A 21,519-nucleotide genomic window follows, 5' to 3' on the forward strand; every position below is an offset into this window, starting at 1 on the left:
TAGATACTTTAAAAAGTTGTTGACTGGAGTTAATTTCACCAAGGACACCATAATTCTTGAAACTGAAGGATGACTGACATTATTTTTTTTTCTCTCTGTTTTGCTGCTTCTTCACTAGGGATGTGAGTTAATTGAGACCATGGATCAGGACCTCACGGATTTCACCAAGTGCCTTCAGATACTCCAGAAAAAGATAGAGAAGAAGGGCCTCCAGGTAAAGGCGACACACCTTTTGTCTCTGGTTCTTAGTAGTGACTCCTCCTCTCAATATATTTAGGTTTTTGTTCGAAGTTTGCACAGAAATCAGACTATTTTCTGTAGCCTTGCCATTCTGCGGTTTTGCCATCATTTACTGCACACCTTGTAAGTATCGATGCTGCTGCTAAAAGGAATCACATAGCGTGTCAATGAACAAACGTTGGCTTTCTTAAAAGGCAGCTTGTATTGATTTCTGTTAATGAACTACCCAAAGTGCAGGAGAGCTGTTGTGGCTGGTGATCAAAGCAGGAGTCCCACTTGAGCATATAAATATATTTTCAAGTCTTGGCACACTGAGCCTTGATGTTCATCTTCTTCCTCTCCCCTCCCAAAGGTGAGGTGGGGGGGTGAATCTTACCCTGCCAACATTACATATGGTAAGCAATGCCTCCTTCTGCAACAGGTTCCCCTGGAATCAGAGGGAATCTTTGCAGAGCAAGCAGTGCATTAAACTTAAAAGGAGCCATATGGAGTTGTCAGCTGCTCATTTCATTGGAAAAGTAATGGAGGCAATGTTCCCCCTTGCTTTCCACAGTTTGATTTTGGAGGCCTGCTTGTTTCATCTATCTGAGATGCGACATTAACATTCCTTGGGAATTTCCAACATGGTGAGTCAACGGCAGGTGTGCTCTTGGGATTGCTGCCCTTCCTCCCCACGGAGCAGTTGTTCATAAGGGTTGAGCTCCCTCCTTCGCTCTGTACCTATAGGTGAAAGAAACTGAGAGGGAACAGCAACTGCACCCTCTTACCAACAGGGCAATAGACATGTAAGAAAATGAAAACGGCACCAGATGGAAGGAGAAGTGTAAACCTCCTCTTTTTCCCATTTGCATTGTAGCAGGGTAGGAAAGTTGCCTGGCTTCCTGCAGTCACTGTACTCGAACAAAGCTGCAGGAGAAAAAAATGGCAGTGCCGCTCCCTCTTTCTTCTCTCTACTCCAGGATGATAAATAATTAACCATTTTTTGCTTAAGCCATTTTGGAATGTCTTGATCTTGTAAAGGAGATATATGTCCGTGGGATGTTGTAGAGAGCTGTTGCACAATGCCTGTCTGCAATTGTGTCTCCTCTTGCTGCCCTGAATACATACGGTTGCTCATCAGGATTTTTACCCCATTGCTACAGACAGAGATGGGAGGGTTTCTCCATACACATCTCTTATCTGTCTGGCTGTGAGCGAGGAAACTCTTTATATGATAATTTATATTTCCCCCCCTATAATTTATCATCTCAAGAGCACAAAGAGGTGTCTTCACATCTAGGACACAAATGATAATGAATGCCACTGGAACAGATGAGCCACCTACACCTAGGATTTGTTTTCACTTTGGCAAGCAAGGTGCTTCCCTCTTAACAGAATTACCCTTAGAATGAAGAAGTTGAGTGTTTCCTGGATTCGATTCATTTTCAAATCCCAGCTATTGCTATAGAGGGATTTTTTGTAAGCTATCACAAGAGGCTTTATAATGAGTAATCAATGTGTTAAAATAAGAGCAATGGGAACATGACAGCTACAGATGTGTTTCAACAATAAGTAGCCTATTTGTGAAACTTTGAATTCTTTGATCCCTTTCGTAGGTAAAGCTCTGTTAAGTTGGCTAAAGGATACAACATTGTAATCCTTGATGATATTTTGTAAAATGCAAGCCATAGTGTAATTGTATTAATTGTGTAGAGTTCATGCCAGTGCACCAAACCAAAGATTTCAGTTCAGTTGTATTTTAGTGCTGTTTCATGTCAGATGTGCTTTAAATTCAATCTGACTTGTTCAGAGGTGCAAGAAGTAACACAGGTATGTTTTCTAAAACTGAGTACCATGTTCATTAAATCCGAGCTGCTTCTTGCTTGCAGTTTCTGTTCCATAAAACATAGTAAGATGCTATCAGCTAATTCATGCAGGCTAACTAAAGCATACATTTCTAATTTCGGTCTTCTGCATTTTCTGACATCAGGAGTTTCAAGAGGTCATTGATTCAACGTAGGCAAGTAATATGTGGAGCTTAAGCAAATGGAACCCAAAACTGTATCACAGCTGTATAGACTACTAGTTTGAGTCCCAGTCTTCCCTTTGTTCAGAAGCATTAGGTTTAATTTTTTAGTAGCAGGCTTGGTGATTCTTCTGGACATCCTGATAATGCAGTGCTTAGTTTGGTGCCTGTTCCCCCCAGGAGCACAGAGATTCTGAGCACTTGTAACATGTACTGGCCTCAATTTATGGATGCAACCTCTTGTCTCCTCTGAAACTCTAGCCTCTTTAAATACCTAAATTTACACTTAATTTAGGTATCTTTATGGGTATCATTCTGGCATTAGAAATGTGAAGTGGTAAGAAAACAGACTGTTCAAGCCATAATCTGAAATCTTTGAGGGGAATGCAAATTCCAGAGAAGAAAGCTGTCATTGAATTCTGTGGTCACCTGGGAAGGTATATACAGCTGAGAAGGGAGGAAGAGCCAGGGTCTGAAAACTAGAAGTGAATTGAGAAGGGGTTCTTCATCTGGGTTTGCATTTTTGGCCTGAGGTACAAACTTGCATGTCTCAATGTGTGGGGGGGGTTTGCTTCTGGAAAAAAATACCATAAAAGCTTTCCCTTTAACTGAGAAGATTAACTAGGTGGAATATGTCTTCCTTATTCCAGGAAAAAGTATGTGTGTCTCCAACTTTGATTTTTACGCACTCTGTCTGGCTTATTCAGAGCACTTGTCAAAGAGGAATATGACAGAGACACTACAAATCTGTTTCTCTATGATTTATAGTTGAAGTTACCAAATAAGGAAAGTATCTCCTTAGTATCTTTAAAAATACTTATACCACAGTCATGCTGTGTTTGCTGCTCTTTCTGGGTAGCAATATGTTAAGCTAGGAAATTAATTACATTTGATGTATACCATGGATCCACAATCCTGTGACATAGTTTGTCTGGATAAAATTCAGCTGTGAGGAGCTGAGGTATTTGAAACAGGGGTTCCTCTGTGGGTTAGAGAATAAGTTACCATTTACCTGCTATACTGAACAGAAAATTTCTACTCTGACCTATCAGTCACCTCTGTGGAAGTTCTATGTGAAGGAGGTTTTTGAGCTTACGTGAATGTATGGGGGCAATATTTTGTTCCAAAGGAGTTAAACGTGTGTAATTTACATTCCATGTCTCTGTACCTCCATCCTGCTCCTCTTCTTCCTTCCTGCTCACCCAAATAGCTTTTGAAGAAGTAACTTTTGAGCAGAGGAATAGAGTACTGAGAGATAATCATATCAAACAACTTTCTTAGAGGTCACCTGAGTGACAGTGAAGGTGAGATAGATACTCAGTGACCTCACTAGAGACAAGGCTGCAACGTTATTTGAGATTTTACTGGGTGTTGGAGAATTCAGTCTGAGAAGAGGCCTTAGAAATGCCTTTACCACGAAGAAAGATGCAAATGGAGCTGATAATCAGCTGAGACAAATCTGAGAGAAAAAACACCTTGTTAGTTCTTGAATTCCTTGTTCAATATAAACAGCAGTAATTCTGTCTTCTAGAATAATTAGCCAAATTTATAAGTGCTTTTTCCTTATGTCTTAACTAAAAACTCCTAGAACAGTTTCTGAATCCTCAGGGTCATTCATATCTGGTTTACATTGTGTATTTTGGTTGCATTGCCAAGTCATGCAGAAAGCAGCATTTGTGATGTCTAAGTCACCTAATTACATGTATTTGTAATTACATACCACGGTGAATGTTAGAACAAGCAGTACCCTTTACATGTGCAAGCTAGAATCAGTCTTAATTTTCCCTCTCCACAGCCCTAATTCATATGTGAATCGCTTCGTATTGGATGGGTGAAGCAGTGAAGTACCATCAACAGAATCTGACTCCTGAGGTTTCTTTCCGTCCTAAAGGCTGTTAGATATTTCTCTTTCTCTTTTTGCATGACTGTGAGTATGCGTGCACACACACGCACATGCATGTATGTATATAAACATGCAAATTTTACAGCAGTATACCTTCCTGGCCCTGTGTGATGCTTTTTTAATGTCTTAATAACTCTGTCTTTATTTCTGCTGTGTGTCTTTTTCACATTGTTTATGGTCTATTGAACGCTTAGGTGCACGTTTTGCCTTTCTGCTTTAATCACTATTTTATCCCTTCTGTGGTTATGTGAGTACGTTCCTTTCTGCATTATAAGACTTTCAAGTAAACTTATTTACAGTAATTTCTTTCTAGTACTACTTTTTTTTCTTAATTTTCTCTTATGTAACAGAAGCTATTTCAAGAAAGCAACTGAACTGGCAAAATGATAGGCATGCTCACAATATCTCTTATTTAGATATCGACAGATCTTGCATTCAAAGTGAACATTATTATCTTCGCTTTTCAGATAGGGTAGCAGAAGTACAGAAGCAAATTGTCCACAGCGTCCCAGTGTACTAGTGGTAGAGCTGGGGATGATCTTCGAGTTCCCAGTCTCCACCAAGTGCTCATTCCATACCAGTGTCCCTGGTCTGACTCACAGCAGCTTGTAGCAGCTCACACCAGTGAGAAGTGGAAGCGTGTTTATTGATTATGCAGCTCCAAGAACAATCCTCGTAATGTAAAGACAGATCTAAACCGTTATCTTTATCTCAGAGTTACAAACTCTGCTTTCTTTAACTGTTTCATCTAAAATACCATTTAGTCTTAAAACTAAGCTCTGGGACTTTTCATTTAACTTTATTATCTTTTCTGCTTAAAAAAAAGTTAAAGCAGTTCATTTCATTATATAGGATGAAGATAGAAAAAATGGATTTTATTGAAACCTACATGTCTTTTAGTGGTTTAATGTTAGTGTATTTAAACTGATAAAAGCATCAGCGTCAATATGAAAAAGTGAAAAAATCTAAACCAACTCTTCCTAAAAACCCTTTTCAGTAAAGGGATACTATAGTGACATTTCCATTTTAAAATTACACGGGAAAGGTTCAATCTGTCAGCAGTCTAGGATATTACTTGTTTTACGTGAATGCAAGCATTCTTCTCTTTGCCCTTTTAAAGAAAGTGTCAAATCAGTTCCACTTTCTTTTCTGTTGAGGGAGGCTAAACTAAACATAATGTTAGTGAAGTCCTGTGTTTATAAAATGCTGAAGACAATGAAATGATGTTCATGTACCACCTTCAGCTATGCAGTGTTCAAACAGCTTATTAAGCACTCTGGTTTGTCTTTACAAGAAGAAAAAGAGCCTGAAGAAAAACAGAAAATACTTTAAAAGATAATAATTTTTACATAGAGGGCAGTTCCATGTAGAAAAGGTATAATTATTCCAAGCACCAGGCTCTGTTCAGGTTAGGTTTGGTTTTGTCTTATCAATTGAGGTTATTCCTGATGATGTGACAAGTTTTGTAACAGTAAATACTTCAGCTTCAGTGCCTGCCTGAATCGAAATGTCACTGCTAATGTTAGTAGTTGGTAATTTCATGTTGGAACACTACTCGTTTTCATTTCTGAAAACTTTCGGGTACTCAGAACAGTAGTTGGAAGGGCTTTTACAGGAAAGCCTAGGAATGGTGACAGACCATTACCAAGATTTGGGAACAGGGAAGTAACTAAATATCATGAATAGGGGGAGAGGCAATCTGGAAAATACCAAAGCTGGTATGGAGCTGGAGCGTGAAGCTTTTACAAGGACCCTGAAGTTTCTGGCTCTGTCTCTGAAGTTCATATAGGAGGCAGGGCTCAGAATGACCCTGTTCAGTTTTGGAGGCATTGTTGAAGCTTTTCTTCTTAATACCTCACAGGAGGAGAATAGATAAAACAACAGAGATGTTTTAGGGGAAGTTAAATACGTGTGGTAAAAAGGTTTCTATAGTGTCAAGTGATGTATCAAAAGTTTTTCATGAGTTATTAATAGTAAACCTCTTCATAAACCTTTCCTGTTCAGGAAGAACAAATGGATCTAAAGTGTTTCCTGTTAATTCCCATTTATAAAATGTAGAAATTCATAGTACCTTTCAACAGGAGTAAATCCCTCCTATAGGGTGTGCAGATATATCCTTGAGTACTGTACTGTTTTGGCTCTAAGGTCCAGTTCCAGGAATGCAGCGTGTAACCCATCTTTCCTACTGTTGAATTATTTTAAGGCTTCTGATTGCAAAGTTATGGCAAAGTACACTTCTTGTAATACAGGATAACAGAACTTGTCCCTTCCCAAAGAGAAACACCCAAATTTCATGTGAAGGAAACAGGCCATTGGCCTGTTCCATTGCAGCTGTGGGCACCAAAACACACTAAATATCTTTGTGTTAGAATGATTTTGTGCAAAATGAATGCCTACAAGAATACGGTGCATCACATACGGAGAAATTTTCTGATGTAATCCTTGTATAGTCTACCGGGGCTTGTATTTGATCTGTGAAGATAATTTAAAGAAAAAAGACAGAAGCAGAAGGGGATTTCTGGAGAATGCATCGATTTTTGTTTGTTTGTTTAAAAAAGATAAACCTCATATCAGTCTTTGAGGGGGAGAAGAACAAGGGGAAAAATATCATTTATTTAGGCGGGTCAGGGCACGGGAGAGAGCAAGGATATGCTCGTTAACAAGACTGTGGAAGCTAATAAGGAAGCCATCTACTGTTCTCTCAACTTAGTCAAAGGCTAAATAAAAACAGAAAACACGGGGCAACTACAGGCGATTTACTGTTTTCTTTGAAACCACCAATTTTGTCCTATTTATAAGTATTTTTGCTAGGAGAGGTGATTCTCCTCCCCCCTCCAGCCCCTTCTGCTTTACAGCTTCTCCGATAGCAGCTATTGCTGGTGTAACCGCCTCCATGCTGGGGAGGTGGTCAGGCTACACTGCCACACCACTGTTCCCAATGACTGTCCTACGTACACTGATGGAGCCCTGGAGGTGGAGGTTGTAGCTGGAAATCTTAAGCAGCCGTAGGTTTTGACTCCAGGAATTTCTCTGCAGTTCAAGGCCTGAGAGCTCAGTTTGTTGCTGGAGATTTTCATAAATAACCTGGTTTATTTTTTGTCTATTTGACAAATGAATGCTGTGGTGTTATGAAATATCCCATAAGTTAGGAGTATTTTGATGAAATTTGATTTAGTTAATGGGATGTAAGTTTATTTTTATAATTAAGTATATTAAGAAAATTGTGCTGGTACAGCAAATTTTAACTGCAGTTTATAATAATAGTCAGGGCATTTTTTAACATCTCAAGTATGATTTCTTCCTACTAAATTGAGATGCTTGTCTCAAGAATAAATGACAGGTTTTTGGCTATTGGTGAGATAGTTTTATTAAAATGTTTAGCAGTTTTCTATATCCGTGAGTGCAGAAGGACTGGTTTTACAGAGAACACTTTCATAATTCATAAACTGCAGTGACCTGATCCTTCAAGCAGTAGGTGCGTCAACAAATTCACCTTTTTCTGTGGCTTCTTTTTTTTATCCTGTTCAAGGAGACTTATTTAATCTAAGTAGTGCATATAGGAACACTTCCTTACCGGTTCTGGGGATTGGGGGGGGTGGGGGGTGGGGGGTGTCCCACGACGTTTTCCCCATTTTTGTAGCATTGTATGGCCTTTGAACAGTCAAGAGAAACTTGTAATATTGGTCAAATATTTTGAAGCTGAACTGGGTCTTTCTCTTTTTTTCTCTTTCTTACCTAGAAAGAAGTACTGGGGTTGGAGGGGAATGGAAGGTATTAAGATTGTTGCAAAGTAAAAGTGGGTGGATGATGCTACATAGAAATGGTTTAGCCTCTAGCACTGCTTTCTGCAGCCCTTTGACTTTTCCCTGACCTTTAACTCTAGATCTCTTGGCTGACACCAGCAGTGTTCGGAAGGGGCAGAGGGGTCTGCAGTAATTTAACTCTTCACAAATATTGTGAACATGAGGTAGCCTGGGGTGATGCTTGAAAGGCCCCTGCAGTATTCCCACCATAAAAAAGGCAGTAGCATGGGCTCAACAGAGGTAGAGGTTGAAGGATCTTCATAGCAGAGCTGCACTGGCAACCAGGCTTTGCTAGTCCTGATGCTCACGCTTTTCTTTTTTTTAATCAGCTGCCTTTTAATTTGACTTTGTCACTGCTAAGGAGGGGACTCGGGGGATGGTCTCTTCAACTTGCCTAAAGAACCCATCAAGCATCCCTTTTAAACAGCTAAACAACTAAGCACTGAACAATTAAAGCTCAATATTTTGTGCAAATTAAATGTGAGCATAAAATGTTTACAGCTTCACAAGCACCTCCAGTTTAAGAAGTCATGCTTCATTTCTTTTTAAGTGCGTGGCTAAATTTATATGGTCTGGAGGACAGTGTAGAAAAATAAAATAGATTCTGTAATGGGTGTAAGCTGACATTATTCAGGCTATGTTTAGCTTAGCTGCTATAGATACTGAACCTATTCTGAAAGGGAAAGTTGGCATCCAAGATCCTAACCTCCTTCCTTCAATATAAGAGCATCTCCAGCCTCTTAGACAAAAAAAGGCATAAATTCTTCTTTCTGCAAACCTGCACTCCCGTGGAACAAAAATAATTCTGTACTGCCCAAGTATTCAGTGAAATCACTCAAAAGAGGAACCATTTGCAGAACAGGGCCTGAGAGGCACGGGAAAAATTTTCCATCTTTAGTTTCAGGTCTTATATCTTTCCCTTGAGTATAATAGGACAGGCTATTATCCCCTTGTTCATCATGAAGATTAATGTTCAGACCAGCTGAAAATACTACTGTTCTGTTGAGACCTATCAGGAGATCTTCAGACCTGTGTGAACTCAAGTTTAAACTTTTTAAAGAGCAGAGCTAACGTCTCATCCTCGTGAGGCACAAATGCCTCTTTCGCCATGATCTCCTCTGTGATGCTGCTGCAGCAGGGTGAGGATGCCCTGCAGCTCCGCGTTATTTGTGGCATCTTTTATACAGGCTTCATCGCTAAATGTTAAGATATGCAGGAAAAGTGCCTGAGCCATTAACTCTTACTCAGATGAGTAAAAACAATAGCATCAACCATTAATGGGAATGGAGATATTTATTATTTTTTTTTAATTTTATGTATTTTGTACGGAAAGTTTTCCCTTAAAAATCCAGGGTTCTTTTTTAAAAAATTGCTACCTAGATATAACATGACAGAATGGAAAGAAAAATAGGCAGAAAATTGATTTATTTTGAAAAAGTCATCTGGTTTAGGAAGCTTCAGGAAAAGAACTCACCTCTCGTAGTGTTGAAGTTGGCTTTCTCTGTGCTTCTGGGTATAAGCACCTGTGCGCTGCGGGCAGGGCAGGAGATCTGCTCCATTGCCTTGGAATACCGCAGGGTTGTTCAGCCTCCTTTGAAGGCTTCCCAGGAGGGGGGAGTGGGATGGGGGCTCTGGCCACCACAGAGATTCTCCCAGAGACCCCCCAGCTGGACAGGGGGACATCTCCGGGGGGCCATGGCCTGTGGAGAGCCCCTGCTGAAGCAGTTACTGCGCTGTGGCCCAGGGAGGCCCGTGGCAGAGCAGGTCCCCGTGCTGCAGCCAGCGGAGGGCCCGGTGATGAGGCAGGTGGACGTGCCCCCAAGGAAGCTGCAGCTTGTGCTGAGGAACCCACGCAGGAGCTGCAGCCCGTGGGGGACCCACGCTGGGGCAGTTAGTCCCTGGAGGACTGTACCCCGTGGAGAGGACCCCATGCTGGGGCAGGAGAGCATGAGAAGGGAGCTGCAGAGAGGAAGGGGTATGGGCCGACCGCAGCCCCCTCTTCCCCTGCACCATATGGGGGAGAGGGGAGAGAGAGGAGTCAGGAGTGAGGTGGTGAAGATGGGCCTGGGAAAAAGAGGCGGGGTGGAAAGGTGGGTTTAGTTTTGTCTTCTTTTATTTTTTCCCCTCTAACTTGATTTTTAATTGGCAATAAATTAAACTAATTTTCCCCAAGTTGAGTCTGTTTTGCCTGTGATGGTAATTGGTAATTAACAATCTCCCTGTCCTTGTCTTGACCTGTGAGCTTTTTCATCTCATTTTCTCCCCCAGTCTTCTTGAGGAGGGGGCATGTGAGAGCGGCTGGGGTGGGAGCCCGGCTGCCAGACAAGGGTAACCCACCACCCAACTGTAAAGGAAAGCAAAGAAACGTTATCAGGGCTCATGGAGACGTGTGACGGCTCACACGCTGTTATTGATACGTGTCTGGGGATATAGGTCCTGCCTGTGGGCTACGGCTGGCAGGCAGAACTTGCAGTGTCTCTGATCCATCAGGTCCTGAGGAGCCAGGACCCTACAAGACTGTCCCTCTGCAAGCACGCTGCAGCAGGAGCCACGGTCCAGCAAGACTCCTGGATCCAGACTGTGATCTCTGTCCCTCTGAGGGAACAGTGGAGGCTTTCAGGAAGAGTCTTCACAGCAAAGAGCCTCTTCCCTGTGCCATGTCCTTGCCCCGGCTGGCCCTGCAGGACAGGGCTAGCCTTCGGCACAGGCTGCAGGCTGGCTGCGGTTGAGGAGCGTAGGATGACCAGCAGCAGCATGGTCCTGCCGGTAGGGAAGCAGTGGGTTGTAGTTGTGTTGCCATGCTGATCTCGGGACAGCACAGAACCGTGTTGGAGGGAGGGGAAGGAAGGCTATTTCAGTAAAGACTGACAGCCAGGGTTAAGTGCAGTGTGAAATACAAAGCTCATAATGAACAGATTCTCTTAAAGAAGACAGGATCACTTTTTTTTCCCTCCCTTGAGTTATTCATTGATGGGAGCTTTTAGTTTGTTTCTTTTTTTTTTTTCTTTTTTTTTTTTTTACTGCTGGAGGCAGTATACGAAGAGATTAAAAACACAGCATGTGCCAAACACAGCTTTTGGCACTAGATGCAAGTGGATATGAGATCATTAAAGAGATTTGCTAGACCATTTTAGCATAATCTTTTGAGGGCCTCTTGCATTGCTGCTAATACAAATCCAGGGTTACTTTCTTTGGGATATGATAGCTCACAGTGATTGGTTTTACATTTCCATGGGGGTGATGCTGTGGTACCACTGGATTACAGTGGTTCAGCTGTGGAAACAGAAAGGTTAGCTTGATGCTGGTGAATGTCTTTTCATACTGTTATAAAAGATTAGAAGATTTTATGATTTTTTTAGAAGACATGTGGTTGATAGCCCTGGAATCCTTGTTCATGCACAGAATAAACGTGCTGAAGTCAAAACCAGCACACATTTTCCTCAAAAGATTCAGTGAACAGATTGGTCTAAGAATTTTAGTGCACTTTTGCCTACTTGCAACAGTGTGGCAACATTCTGGAGTAGGGACGAGCCCTTCACCCAGAAAATCTGAGGCAATAAGGAATTCCAGTGACCCTGATTTCACACGCAGCCTGAATTGCAGAGCTGTGCTGCAGCTGAGAGGCAGCAGCAGCACGGGAGTTACTGCTGCCCCTGCTCCACCTGAGACACAGGCAGTACTGTGTGATCAAGGTCATACAGGAACACTCAGCACAAGAACAAGCAGTCAAATTGCCATTGCTTGGGGTTCAGCAGTTCACGTAGATTTTGTAGATTAGGTTTCTGTAAGTAAGCAAGAATAAAGTCAATGGTTATGAAGTTTATGTTCCACAAAATTTATGCCAGATGATGAACTCTCAAATGTTCCATTTACCTGCAGGAGAGAGCAAATCCAATGCACTGAAGTGGAATCAAGTCATTTGACCAGAGACGTAAACACAAGTCAATAGTAGAACCAAGATTAAAATGTTTCCAGCTACTCAATTCTGTGACTGGATTTTGAAATTATCTTTCCCTTTTCCATCGTACCATCATATATGTTGCTTGTTTTAAGCAGAAAAATGCAATCTGCTTTGCATGCTGGTTGTCATTAGCAGAAGGAATTAACCTCTTACTTGAAATAAAAGGGTTACAAGAAGAGAAATCGCTTGAGTAAAAATGTAAGGAAATGAACATAAGAAGCAATAAATGCTTTATGAAGGAACTGGAACAGTATAATATGAAGATTAGTAGAATCAGTGAGGTGACGATGAAGCTGATTGAAGGTTATCATCTCAGGTACACAGACAGGATGGCAGCCTTCGGCTGAGACGTCTTGATCCCATGAGGAGTCAGATGACCGAAGCAATGACCAAATTCCAGCTAAAGAGGGTTCTACCCAAGCAAAGTTCAGATGCTTCCATGTGGCTGGGCATATCATTCCTGTAGGAAGTGAATACCATACCTATTTATGTAAAACACCGAGCTAGAGAGACAGTATAATCAACTAAAATGGACACTCTCTTCCTATATATTCAGCATTGGGTTGTGGGATTTTAATAGTTCGTTAAATTTACATTGCAGTTTTGTGGATGAGAGGAAAAAAAATGACTGTGATCTGGCCAGCACAAGAGCTCTAATACAGAATTGGGAGAATGAGCTAAAATCTACTCTGGCTCATTTGTTACCAAGGAAAGTGCTTGCTGTGTTTTAAAGTCTTCAGTATGGAAGCTGATGCAGAGATCGGAAAAGATATATCCGGATTTTCAAACCACATCCTGAGTTGACAAAATTGCCTTACGAAGTAAAAAATGCTTTTCTTGTAAACTGGTTGCAACCGATAAAGTGTCAGAGTGATAAAGCGATAATAAATGTAGCATTCACACTACTAATTTGTTTGCTTTTCAGCATATATTTATATAAATATGTATCTCAGCATATAATATACTTTAACATACTCTGTATGTTACTACGATAATTTTATTCTCTGTATCATATTCCTCAAAAATTTAAAATTAGAGAAATAAGCTTATGAATAGTAGGAAATTAAGAAAGGCTGTGAAAGGTGAAGAGATATCAGTGGATTGAGAAGGTAGGAAAAGGAAGCTACATCTGAATCACATACAGTATCTGACCTGTAATTAGCGTAGAAATATCTTGAATATTAGCGGTGGATGGATCTCCACGGTCTCAGAGGGAAGGAGGTTTATTCGTGGCTCCAGAGCTTTTACTACACCTAGATTACTGTTGCCTTCCCTTTTTCCTTTAGGGGAGGTCTTTTTCACAACTTGTTCAGTGCTGCTGGCTGTTGTCAGTAAATGTGTTCCCTTTCACTTACCCACCTCTTTGAGACTTAAGCACATGTGTTTGCGAGTCATCTGGCTGAAACTGAGCTCACGCAGAGCAAAGTCCTTTGAGTTGTCTGTCCAGAGCCCTACCCATACCCTGGGAAGAAGATTTCTTATTGGAGGTAAGGAGCACGGTTTAGGAAAATGGGCATCCTATGCTGTCAGTTCCAGCCTTGGACCTTGCTCTTAGATTTCACAGCAATGTTGACATTATCAAGCTAGATATTGTGCTCTTTTCACCCACCCCAGGCAGTTCCCAGCGTCCTATGTCCTTTCACCCTTCTCCTTAAAGACATGTTCCTCAGTCATATAGTGAATATCTTCTTTGTATGTAACCCATCCATACCAGGAGGAAGAATGTCAGCTGGACTGTTTGTCGCAGAGGTAGTGTTTTGCAAGCCTGCAAACAGTTTACAGCATGTTGTCCATTCCGATAGTCTCTGTGAGAGCTGGAAACAGGAACGCGAGCAACTTCATTCCGATGTTGTGGCAGCCCCAGCTCCGCTTGGTTAGTGCACTCTCCACACTACAGCTTAGGGGAGCAGGAAGGAATGCATCCTTGAATTTCCAGCACAAAGTCTTTCTTTATGCTTCCTTTCTCCTTTTGACCACCTTTCTGTTTGGTGGTGACTCCTAAAACTCCTTCAAGAGATGCTAACGTTTAAGTGTATTATTTAAAGATGACTGAAACCCACCCTTAGATCTTCATCTCTTTCTAAATTAAAGCTTGATAGCTTTAAAGATGCTGTGCAATGTGTTGAAGTCTAGTTGTAAATAGTCTTAGAGAATACAGTGTCCTCTACACTGTGCCTGCTATGTTCTAAGCTATTCTTTGTAGTTATTGAGGATTTTATATCCTTTTTTCAGGAAATGAATGACACTGTGTGAAAACAAATTGTGTAAGGGGACTGGTGACAGGACATTTAAGTGAAGCATGGACATTTCAAGTGAAGTACGGAGTGTTAGTCAAATGCTGCCTGCTGGGCTGATTAGCAGTAACAGTATAATTCTGTAGCCCATGTTCTACAGGAAATCATAGCAGAAAAATGAATGGCCTTTTGTGTCTGTAGTGTGCGAATATATAAACGTCCTGTGCTTTGGTATTCACTTTATCTTAGGTTCTGGAATGACCAGGAGTCGTGTATGTGCTTTCCTGGTACATCTATTTTCTTAAGTGCTTGGCAGAGCAAGAGGAGCAGTGATTGCAGGGAAGGAACTGATTGGTTTCTTAGCTTGTGAGTTTTGTGTTGTGTGTTTTTTTCATGGTGGTGATAGCTTCAGGATGACAGGGCTCTGGAGGGTTTTGTTGGAATTAGTGATTTAGTTAAATAAACAAAGTGTGTATACCCAGACCTTCAAATAGAGGGTCTAAAAGTCCTTCAATGTCTGGCCGCCTGTCAGTGCTGCCAGGAGATCCAGTGTAAGCCAGGTCTGTCAACCATCACAGCAGTGCCGAATTTTAGCTTTTCTGTCTATCTGCTCCTCTCATACGCCAGCTGGATTTATCTGTGTACCTGTCACATACTTGTGCTTTTATTTTTCACAGCCCATGCAAACCCTATATAATAGCTACCTTCCCTTTCAGATATCCTTATTAGCGTTCTCCCAACATGCAAGAACCCCAAACCGCTGTGTTAGGAATGCCTTTTTGACAGATCTACTCCATGCTAGGTTTGTTTTATTTTCTTACTTTTTGGGAACCAATCCACAAGCTCACTGTGCTGTTGCTATTGAGTAAGGAGTAGGACTTCAGGATCACTTCTGTTGTACTTTAAAATGCAGAAGGTTGGGAAGTTTTGATTGTTTTTTGTTGGGATTTTTATGTTTTTCTTCAACTTGCAGTACTCTGGCAATCTCTGTCACAAAAAGCTGCAGTCACTGATCACTTCAGTGTTTGAGATAGGTCCTGTACTTCATAGTAAGTGCACGTGTGTGAATAACAGAGCAGGATTTTTCTGACATTCTGACAGTTTTACAAGGGAAAGGAGACACATTCAGAATGTTAATGCATCATTTTAATTACAAGTCAGAGGGAACTCTGTTTTTCCTTCATCCTTACCTTTTAAACTGTAGAAAACATCAAAGCCAAAACAAACAAGTTCATGTGTGGTGAGACATATATGCCAAGAAACTATAAAGCAGCTGTTCAGCTTTTTGAAGGTTAGTCTAGTCTGGGCTAATATTTAAGCTTCAGTCCCATTGCTCACAAGAAAAACAACACACGTGTGGATCCTGATCCTTTGCAAAGCCTCTTTTACTTCACTGTCATTCCAGGTTAATGTAGCAGATTTTCCCCATGGCCTCTGTTGGGGTGGGGGCATTTTTACTCCTAGTTATCTGGTAGGGAACTGGTGTTGGTGGGTCTTTTTAGCAGTATTATTTTCAGAGAAACAATCCACCCTTTTAAATCACAGTCATCACCAGTCAAACAAATGCCATTTGTTTCTACACTGGAATAAAATAAATAAAATGGAAAACATAGTAGCTTAGCTGGGCACATAGGATTTTTACCTTTTGCTGTTTTGTCTTCTGTTTAAGGATAGGTTTTCCTGCCATTCATACCCTGTTGGTTGTACGTTGTTGGGTCTGTGTGATCTGTAATCTGCACAGAAAATAGGTGCTGTCTGCAGTACAAGAATAGGGGTTTGCTTCAGCGTTTGCTGCTAATATGATGTATTACACTGATCCATTCTGGCTTCTCAAGTATTTTCCTAGTGGTGCTGAGAAAGATGGTATAATTCTTTACCAAAAGGAAAAGAGCTTAATATTCATGCGAACCAATATTCAACAGAATCGTAAAGCCCCAGCCCTGGTAATAAAAATAGAAGCTGTTGCTATTAATACATCATTCCAGAAACACAGAGCACCATTATGTGGCTCCTGGGTTGAGTAAAACTTCATGCAATCACAGTAGCCATGGACATAAGCCCTATAAAGTTGGAAACTTCAGCAGATGGCCATTGTCAAGTCAGCTTCTAAAGACTTCAGAGCTGCAATGTGTTAAGGCTCTAGATAGGACTTACCCGGTAGTAGCTTTTTAAAATACAATTACTGAACATAACTGATCCACATTATGGAAGTAATAATAATAACACTTTGCACTCAATGACCTTTTATCTGAGGACCCAAAAGTTCTTAACCAAGGTTTTTTTAATATTCCCTCTCTGCTTATAGGAAATAAAGTGTTCAGAGCCTTGATGAAGTGTGAGAGAACTGAAGAGCAGCAGTCCTGCCGCCAGCAGTCAGGTGCTGCTCCCTCTGGGTCTGGGAGCAGGACAAGGGAGCACTCTTGTCCCTGTCCCTGACGGCTGGGACATGGTGTCCCGGTCACTTCAGGTGCAACCTCCTGCTTCAACAGTACTTTTAATCTTAGGTAGAACCAGCCTGCGAGTGGGTTTGCTTGTACGTTGAAGTGCTGTGTAGCAAGATCAAGAAGTGACATATAATGACCCTCACCTGACATTTCCTTTATTCACCCTGTAAACTGTGAGGATAGCACTGAAATGATGTTGAGATCTGGGGATACTAAGGCTCAGATATACCACACTTAGCTGAGGAACTTAGATGCAGAGTGATATGTCCTAGGCTCTGTCTGTTCAGGGCAGACAGATAAGTATCTCCAAAGACTGGCCTGTATTTTAGGGAGAACAGTTATGTCCTTTTTTAAAAGCGCCACATTTTGACCATGAATTTGCTGAGCTTTAATACTCAGCCTCAAAATTCACATAATGTATTTACTGGTAATGGGAGTAAATAACAGTATTTGACATTTTCTTTTGTATAGTCAGTAGTTCTTTTTCTTTTTTCTTTCCCAAAGTGGATTTTATTGTTGATTTTCAGGTCTAGAGATCATGCCTGAAAGTTTTCTTGGTGACTGTTTTTTGTTTTATCTTTTAGATCGATGTGATTGTGACTTTGGGTGGACTTGGAGGACGCTTTGACCAAATAATGGCATCAGTGGAAACGCTTTTTCATGCAACAAATATCACTCCTTTTCCAGTGATAGTTATCCAGGAGTGCTCACTGATTTACCTGCTTCAACCTGTAAGTGTTGTGAAAAGTTACTTCATAATAACACTGACCTTCCACCCACCCTGGTCCTGTAGGTCTTGCACCATTAAATGCTCATTTTCTTAATTGTATTCTGTAGGGTCAGAGCCTAAATATAAAACATTGCAGGGAAGTGGACAGGAAATGATGGGCTCTTCATTCCTGCCTTGGAAAAGATTGTGTTTAATTTGTTTGGGACAGATTTGCATAAAAGGAGAGGAACATAGAAATCCAGAAGGTATGAAAACTGAATTTGGGTAAATACAGGGTTTTGATTATAAATGGAAGGGGAAAAAACCAAACCCAAACCCAAACTTTTTAATTAGATTCCAGTAAGTATAAATTTAGCATACAGCCCTTTTGCATGTTGAGTAGCCACAAGGATGCCTGCAGGAACGGAAACAAAAGAAAGATGTAAGGAAAATATGAGCAAGCTCCTGACAAGCACATCAGGCAGAGCTCTTATGTGGTCTGAGTGGTGCAGTTCGTTATGATGGGAATCCAGCTAGCATCAACAAGGGAATTTATTTAAGATGTGTTATTTTTATGGTTTTCAGGTCTGTTATTCCATTTATTGATTCATAACACACATAAAAGATCTTGCTGGGCTTCTGCTTATAAGGTTTAATTTAAAGGCAGATATAAGCATGAGAAAGTCTTCTCTAACAGTGGTACATTTATTTGTTTGGAAATACCTTTTCCTGATGTCAGGGTTTCTAGAAGCTTGACTAACTTCCCCATTTTACCTTGGAAAGCTTATTTCTTTAAAATAAATACCATTCACAGACAATGTGCCAAAACCCTGCACCACGCATGCTTCATTGTAATTTGAGAAAAACATTAATAAGGTTCTATGGGGCTATAGATTTAAATCCACAGGGGCAGATGGTGTATTAACAACTCTGAAGTACTGCGTCTGCAGGAAGGGTAGTAGATGCAGGAGCTCATTTGCCGGTATGGTGAGGAATGACTGATCCTTAGTTGCACAGCTAAATGGACAGAGTAAGGGGGAAGGAGGGCTCAGGGATAACTGTGGTTAAAAATCTGGAAGTGAGGAGTAACTCTCTGGCAGTTATCTGTGGGTGCAGTACTTTACTGACCACTGCAATTTCATTTTAGGATATTTTAAAGAACAGTGAAAAGCTGAAATAAGACAGAGAATTCCCGATTTAGCCTACAGAACACTTAGATGAACTGGAAAGACTTATAATTATTTTCATCCATCTTTTCTATAAGTGGCTTTAAAATGCCATGCCTATGGTTGCTTTCAGAAGAGTCTTCAATGAATAACTAAACCTTTTGTAACTTGAAAAAAATTCATGATCTGTGCATTTAAAGAGAAAAGGGAGGTTGCTAATTGTTTGGGTTTGCTGGAAACTTCATGTTCTGGTTTTAATAATGCCATACAAGAAGCATTTAATACGTTTTTGTTGATGGGGGGAGTTCCACAGGATACTATTTTTTTCTGCCGTTCCTGGCTGTCAGTCTGCATGGCCAGTAACTGGCTGCTGTAACTTCAGGCTATTTCTAGTGTTCAGAAATAAAGGGCAGGTATAGGGGGCAGGCTGGTTAAACAATCTTAATGCTGACTTTGGCACAAAATTGCTTTTCATTGTTGGTTTAAACTTGTCACTGTCAGCATCTTCAGTCAACTGTCGTGGTACCTCCAGATAATAACATTAATCCTGCATGGTTTAGATAAAAATCAAGTGAGTAGTTTATACACAGAATGAAACAAGTGTCCTAAGCTTGGAAGTACTGGAGTTTTTTGTATGGAGTTCGGTGTGATATTTTTTTCTTGTAAACAGTCATGATCATGACATTCTCTCTTTTTCCCCTCTCCCCTTTGTAATTTAAAATCAAGGTAGGAGGGAGTTGAACACAGTAGGAGACCCACTGACTTTTTGAAATGCAAGTCTGGAAACTGTGCAACAAATGAAGCAAGGTTTTGAGATTCAAATGCTAATGCAAATGATGAAGTTAAGAGCATGTTGCTTTTTCTATAAAATGTAAATCTGAAACCTTTCTCTCTTGGGGAAAAGAATGATGTTTATTGGATTCTTTGGATGAAATATATGAGCAAAATATAACTATGCTTTTGCTTCAAAATAATATTAGCCCTCCATTCACTACAGCAGGAGACTAGTACTGGTTCTCTATCACGTGTACCTAGACAGAGGCTAAAATATTTGGATAGAGCAGAAAAACTGGTAATCCCCTAACAGCCCTAGAAAGGATACTTTTTAGTTAGTTACTAATGCAGAATCTATGAGGAGGATGGTGTGAGCAGGCATCTAAGTACAACATAAAATCTATCAAGTAATCACTTTGAAAGAGTTATTTCATGTTATTACAGTGTTGATACAGAAGGGTAGAGCAGAAGAAATAAATCAGTATTTAACACACTTGTAAAGGGTCCGCAGTGTTGTAGGAAACAGGCTTATAGACTTGCTAAAAGCCTTCAGGGTGACAGTGAAAGATGGCAAGGACAATGCCTGATTTGAGATCCACTGCAGACTACCAAGCAAGGAGGAGCAGGTAAACAAAGCCTATTTTCATCAGCCAACAAAATTACCCGAATACCGAATGCCAGGGTAATTGGTGTTTTGAGTACTGAGGCATCTCTTGGGAAACAGACGAACAGACAGTGCAAGTTTTTGAAATATATTGATAAAAATGTTTTGGCATGGAAAATGAGGAAAACTACAAAGAAGTAAACTCTTTTATATTCATTTCTGACCTGTAAGGATGATGAGAGATAGAGGTGAGAAAAAAGACAGGAAGAATTACACCCTGTAAATACCTGTCTCCGTGGACCCTATGGAGAAATTGGGTTGTAGGTTGAGATTTAGGTATATTCTGTAGGTATCTAAATTTAGATAAATGAATTCCAATATAGGTCAAATTACTAAACAAATATTTAAGAAAAGAAAGCAGGCATAAAATGGGGTGCAGTTACAGGAGGGCCAAAGCAATGAGAATGTAGTTTGTAGCTGCAGAAGTTATAAATTGACAGTGAAAGATTTTCTTTCATCTGAATGGGAAAGAAAAAACTAATTATAAACAGCCTAAATGTAATGCATCTTCTGCTCAATCTTCACTAAAGCAAAATACTCCATGAGCAGATAACCAAGAGATAAAATCAGTACCAAAGTCCGAAGACTTTAAATTGCTTCAGAGAAAAAGCAAATAAAAGATTGAGCTGCCTTTGATTTTGCCAGCTCCAAGGGTCGTTAGTTTTTGTGTGCCATGGAACACTAATTAGGATAGGAATCAGAAACAGGGAGACTGTAAGAATTCCAGGAGATTATGCTTGCTCTGAAGCAATTTCTAATGTGATGATTGGAATTAAAAGAAAAGAAAAGAACAGAAAAAAACCCCACCCAAGTGTCTTTTTACTGAATAGCCATCATATTTATTTCTGTAGTTGGGGGAGGGAGGAAAGCCTGAATTCTTAATAGAGAGTAATTACTCTTTATAAGCAGGAAATTTTATGCAACAGTCCGTACATTTTATGCTCAGAATTTTGGTAATATCAATTACCATTAGAATATACCCTGGCTGAAGAGCATTAGGCCCTTAGAGTCATGTTTATTATGCTGGCCATGCTCAGTATGAATGGCTTAAGGTTTCACATACATACTTTCTCATTTTCTGGTTGTGTGCTTCTCAGGAGTACAGAAACATTAGCTTCTGTACACTGAGCATAAATTATCTTTTATCTGTGAGTTTTATGGCAGTTTGTAATACAAGGTAATAGGATTTATGACCAAGAAATGAGAAGATGTCCAAGAGTTAATGAGGCCTGTCTTTTACATATACTGAGCAGTTCATTTTTCCCCACACAGGATTCCAGCCCTGGGATGTAGAGAAGAATTGCTACCTACACATGAAAATGTGTTACAGCAGCACATTTTTGTCAGTTAGCTAACTCTTTTGAAAGAGTCCATGAATACTTTGATAAACCTTTTGCTTGAACACAGCTTTTCTTGTGAGTGTATTTCTCACAGCCTTCCCTGTGAGAAACGATGAATAATTTAACATCATAGATAGTGGTCCAGCAGCTAAATATAAGCAGTAAGAATCAGGAGTCCCATCCCTTATTCTTGCCTCTTTACTACCATTTCATTGAAGTAAATTGTATAGTCTTTTGATCGCAGTCTCCTGGTTTGTAAATTGGATAAAACCCACG

At 40.4% G+C, this 21,519-nt stretch overlaps 1 protein-coding gene across 6 annotated transcripts in view; it reads left to right on the forward strand.

Annotated features, from left to right (window-relative positions):
- The window catches only part of TPK1 (thiamin pyrophosphokinase 1), a 313,220-nt gene that overhangs the window by 185,173 nt on the left and 106,528 nt on the right, over window positions 1-21,519 (forward strand). For 5 of the 6 annotated variants that reach the window (XM_056336205.1, XM_056336204.1, XM_056336203.1 and 2 more), the window contains 2 exons: window positions 119-214; window positions 17,175-17,321. In XM_056336205.1, the coding sequence (XP_056192180.1) occupies window positions 119-214; window positions 17,175-17,321 (243 nt within the window). The remainder of the gene's footprint in view (window positions 1-118; window positions 215-17,174; window positions 17,322-21,519) is intronic. The other variant, XM_056336207.1, reaches the window with a different exon arrangement.

This window comes from Falco biarmicus, chromosome 4 (assembly GCF_023638135.1).
Source record: "Falco biarmicus isolate bFalBia1 chromosome 4, bFalBia1.pri, whole genome shotgun sequence".
Classification (NCBI taxonomy): domain Eukaryota; kingdom Metazoa; phylum Chordata; class Aves; order Falconiformes; family Falconidae; genus Falco; species Falco biarmicus.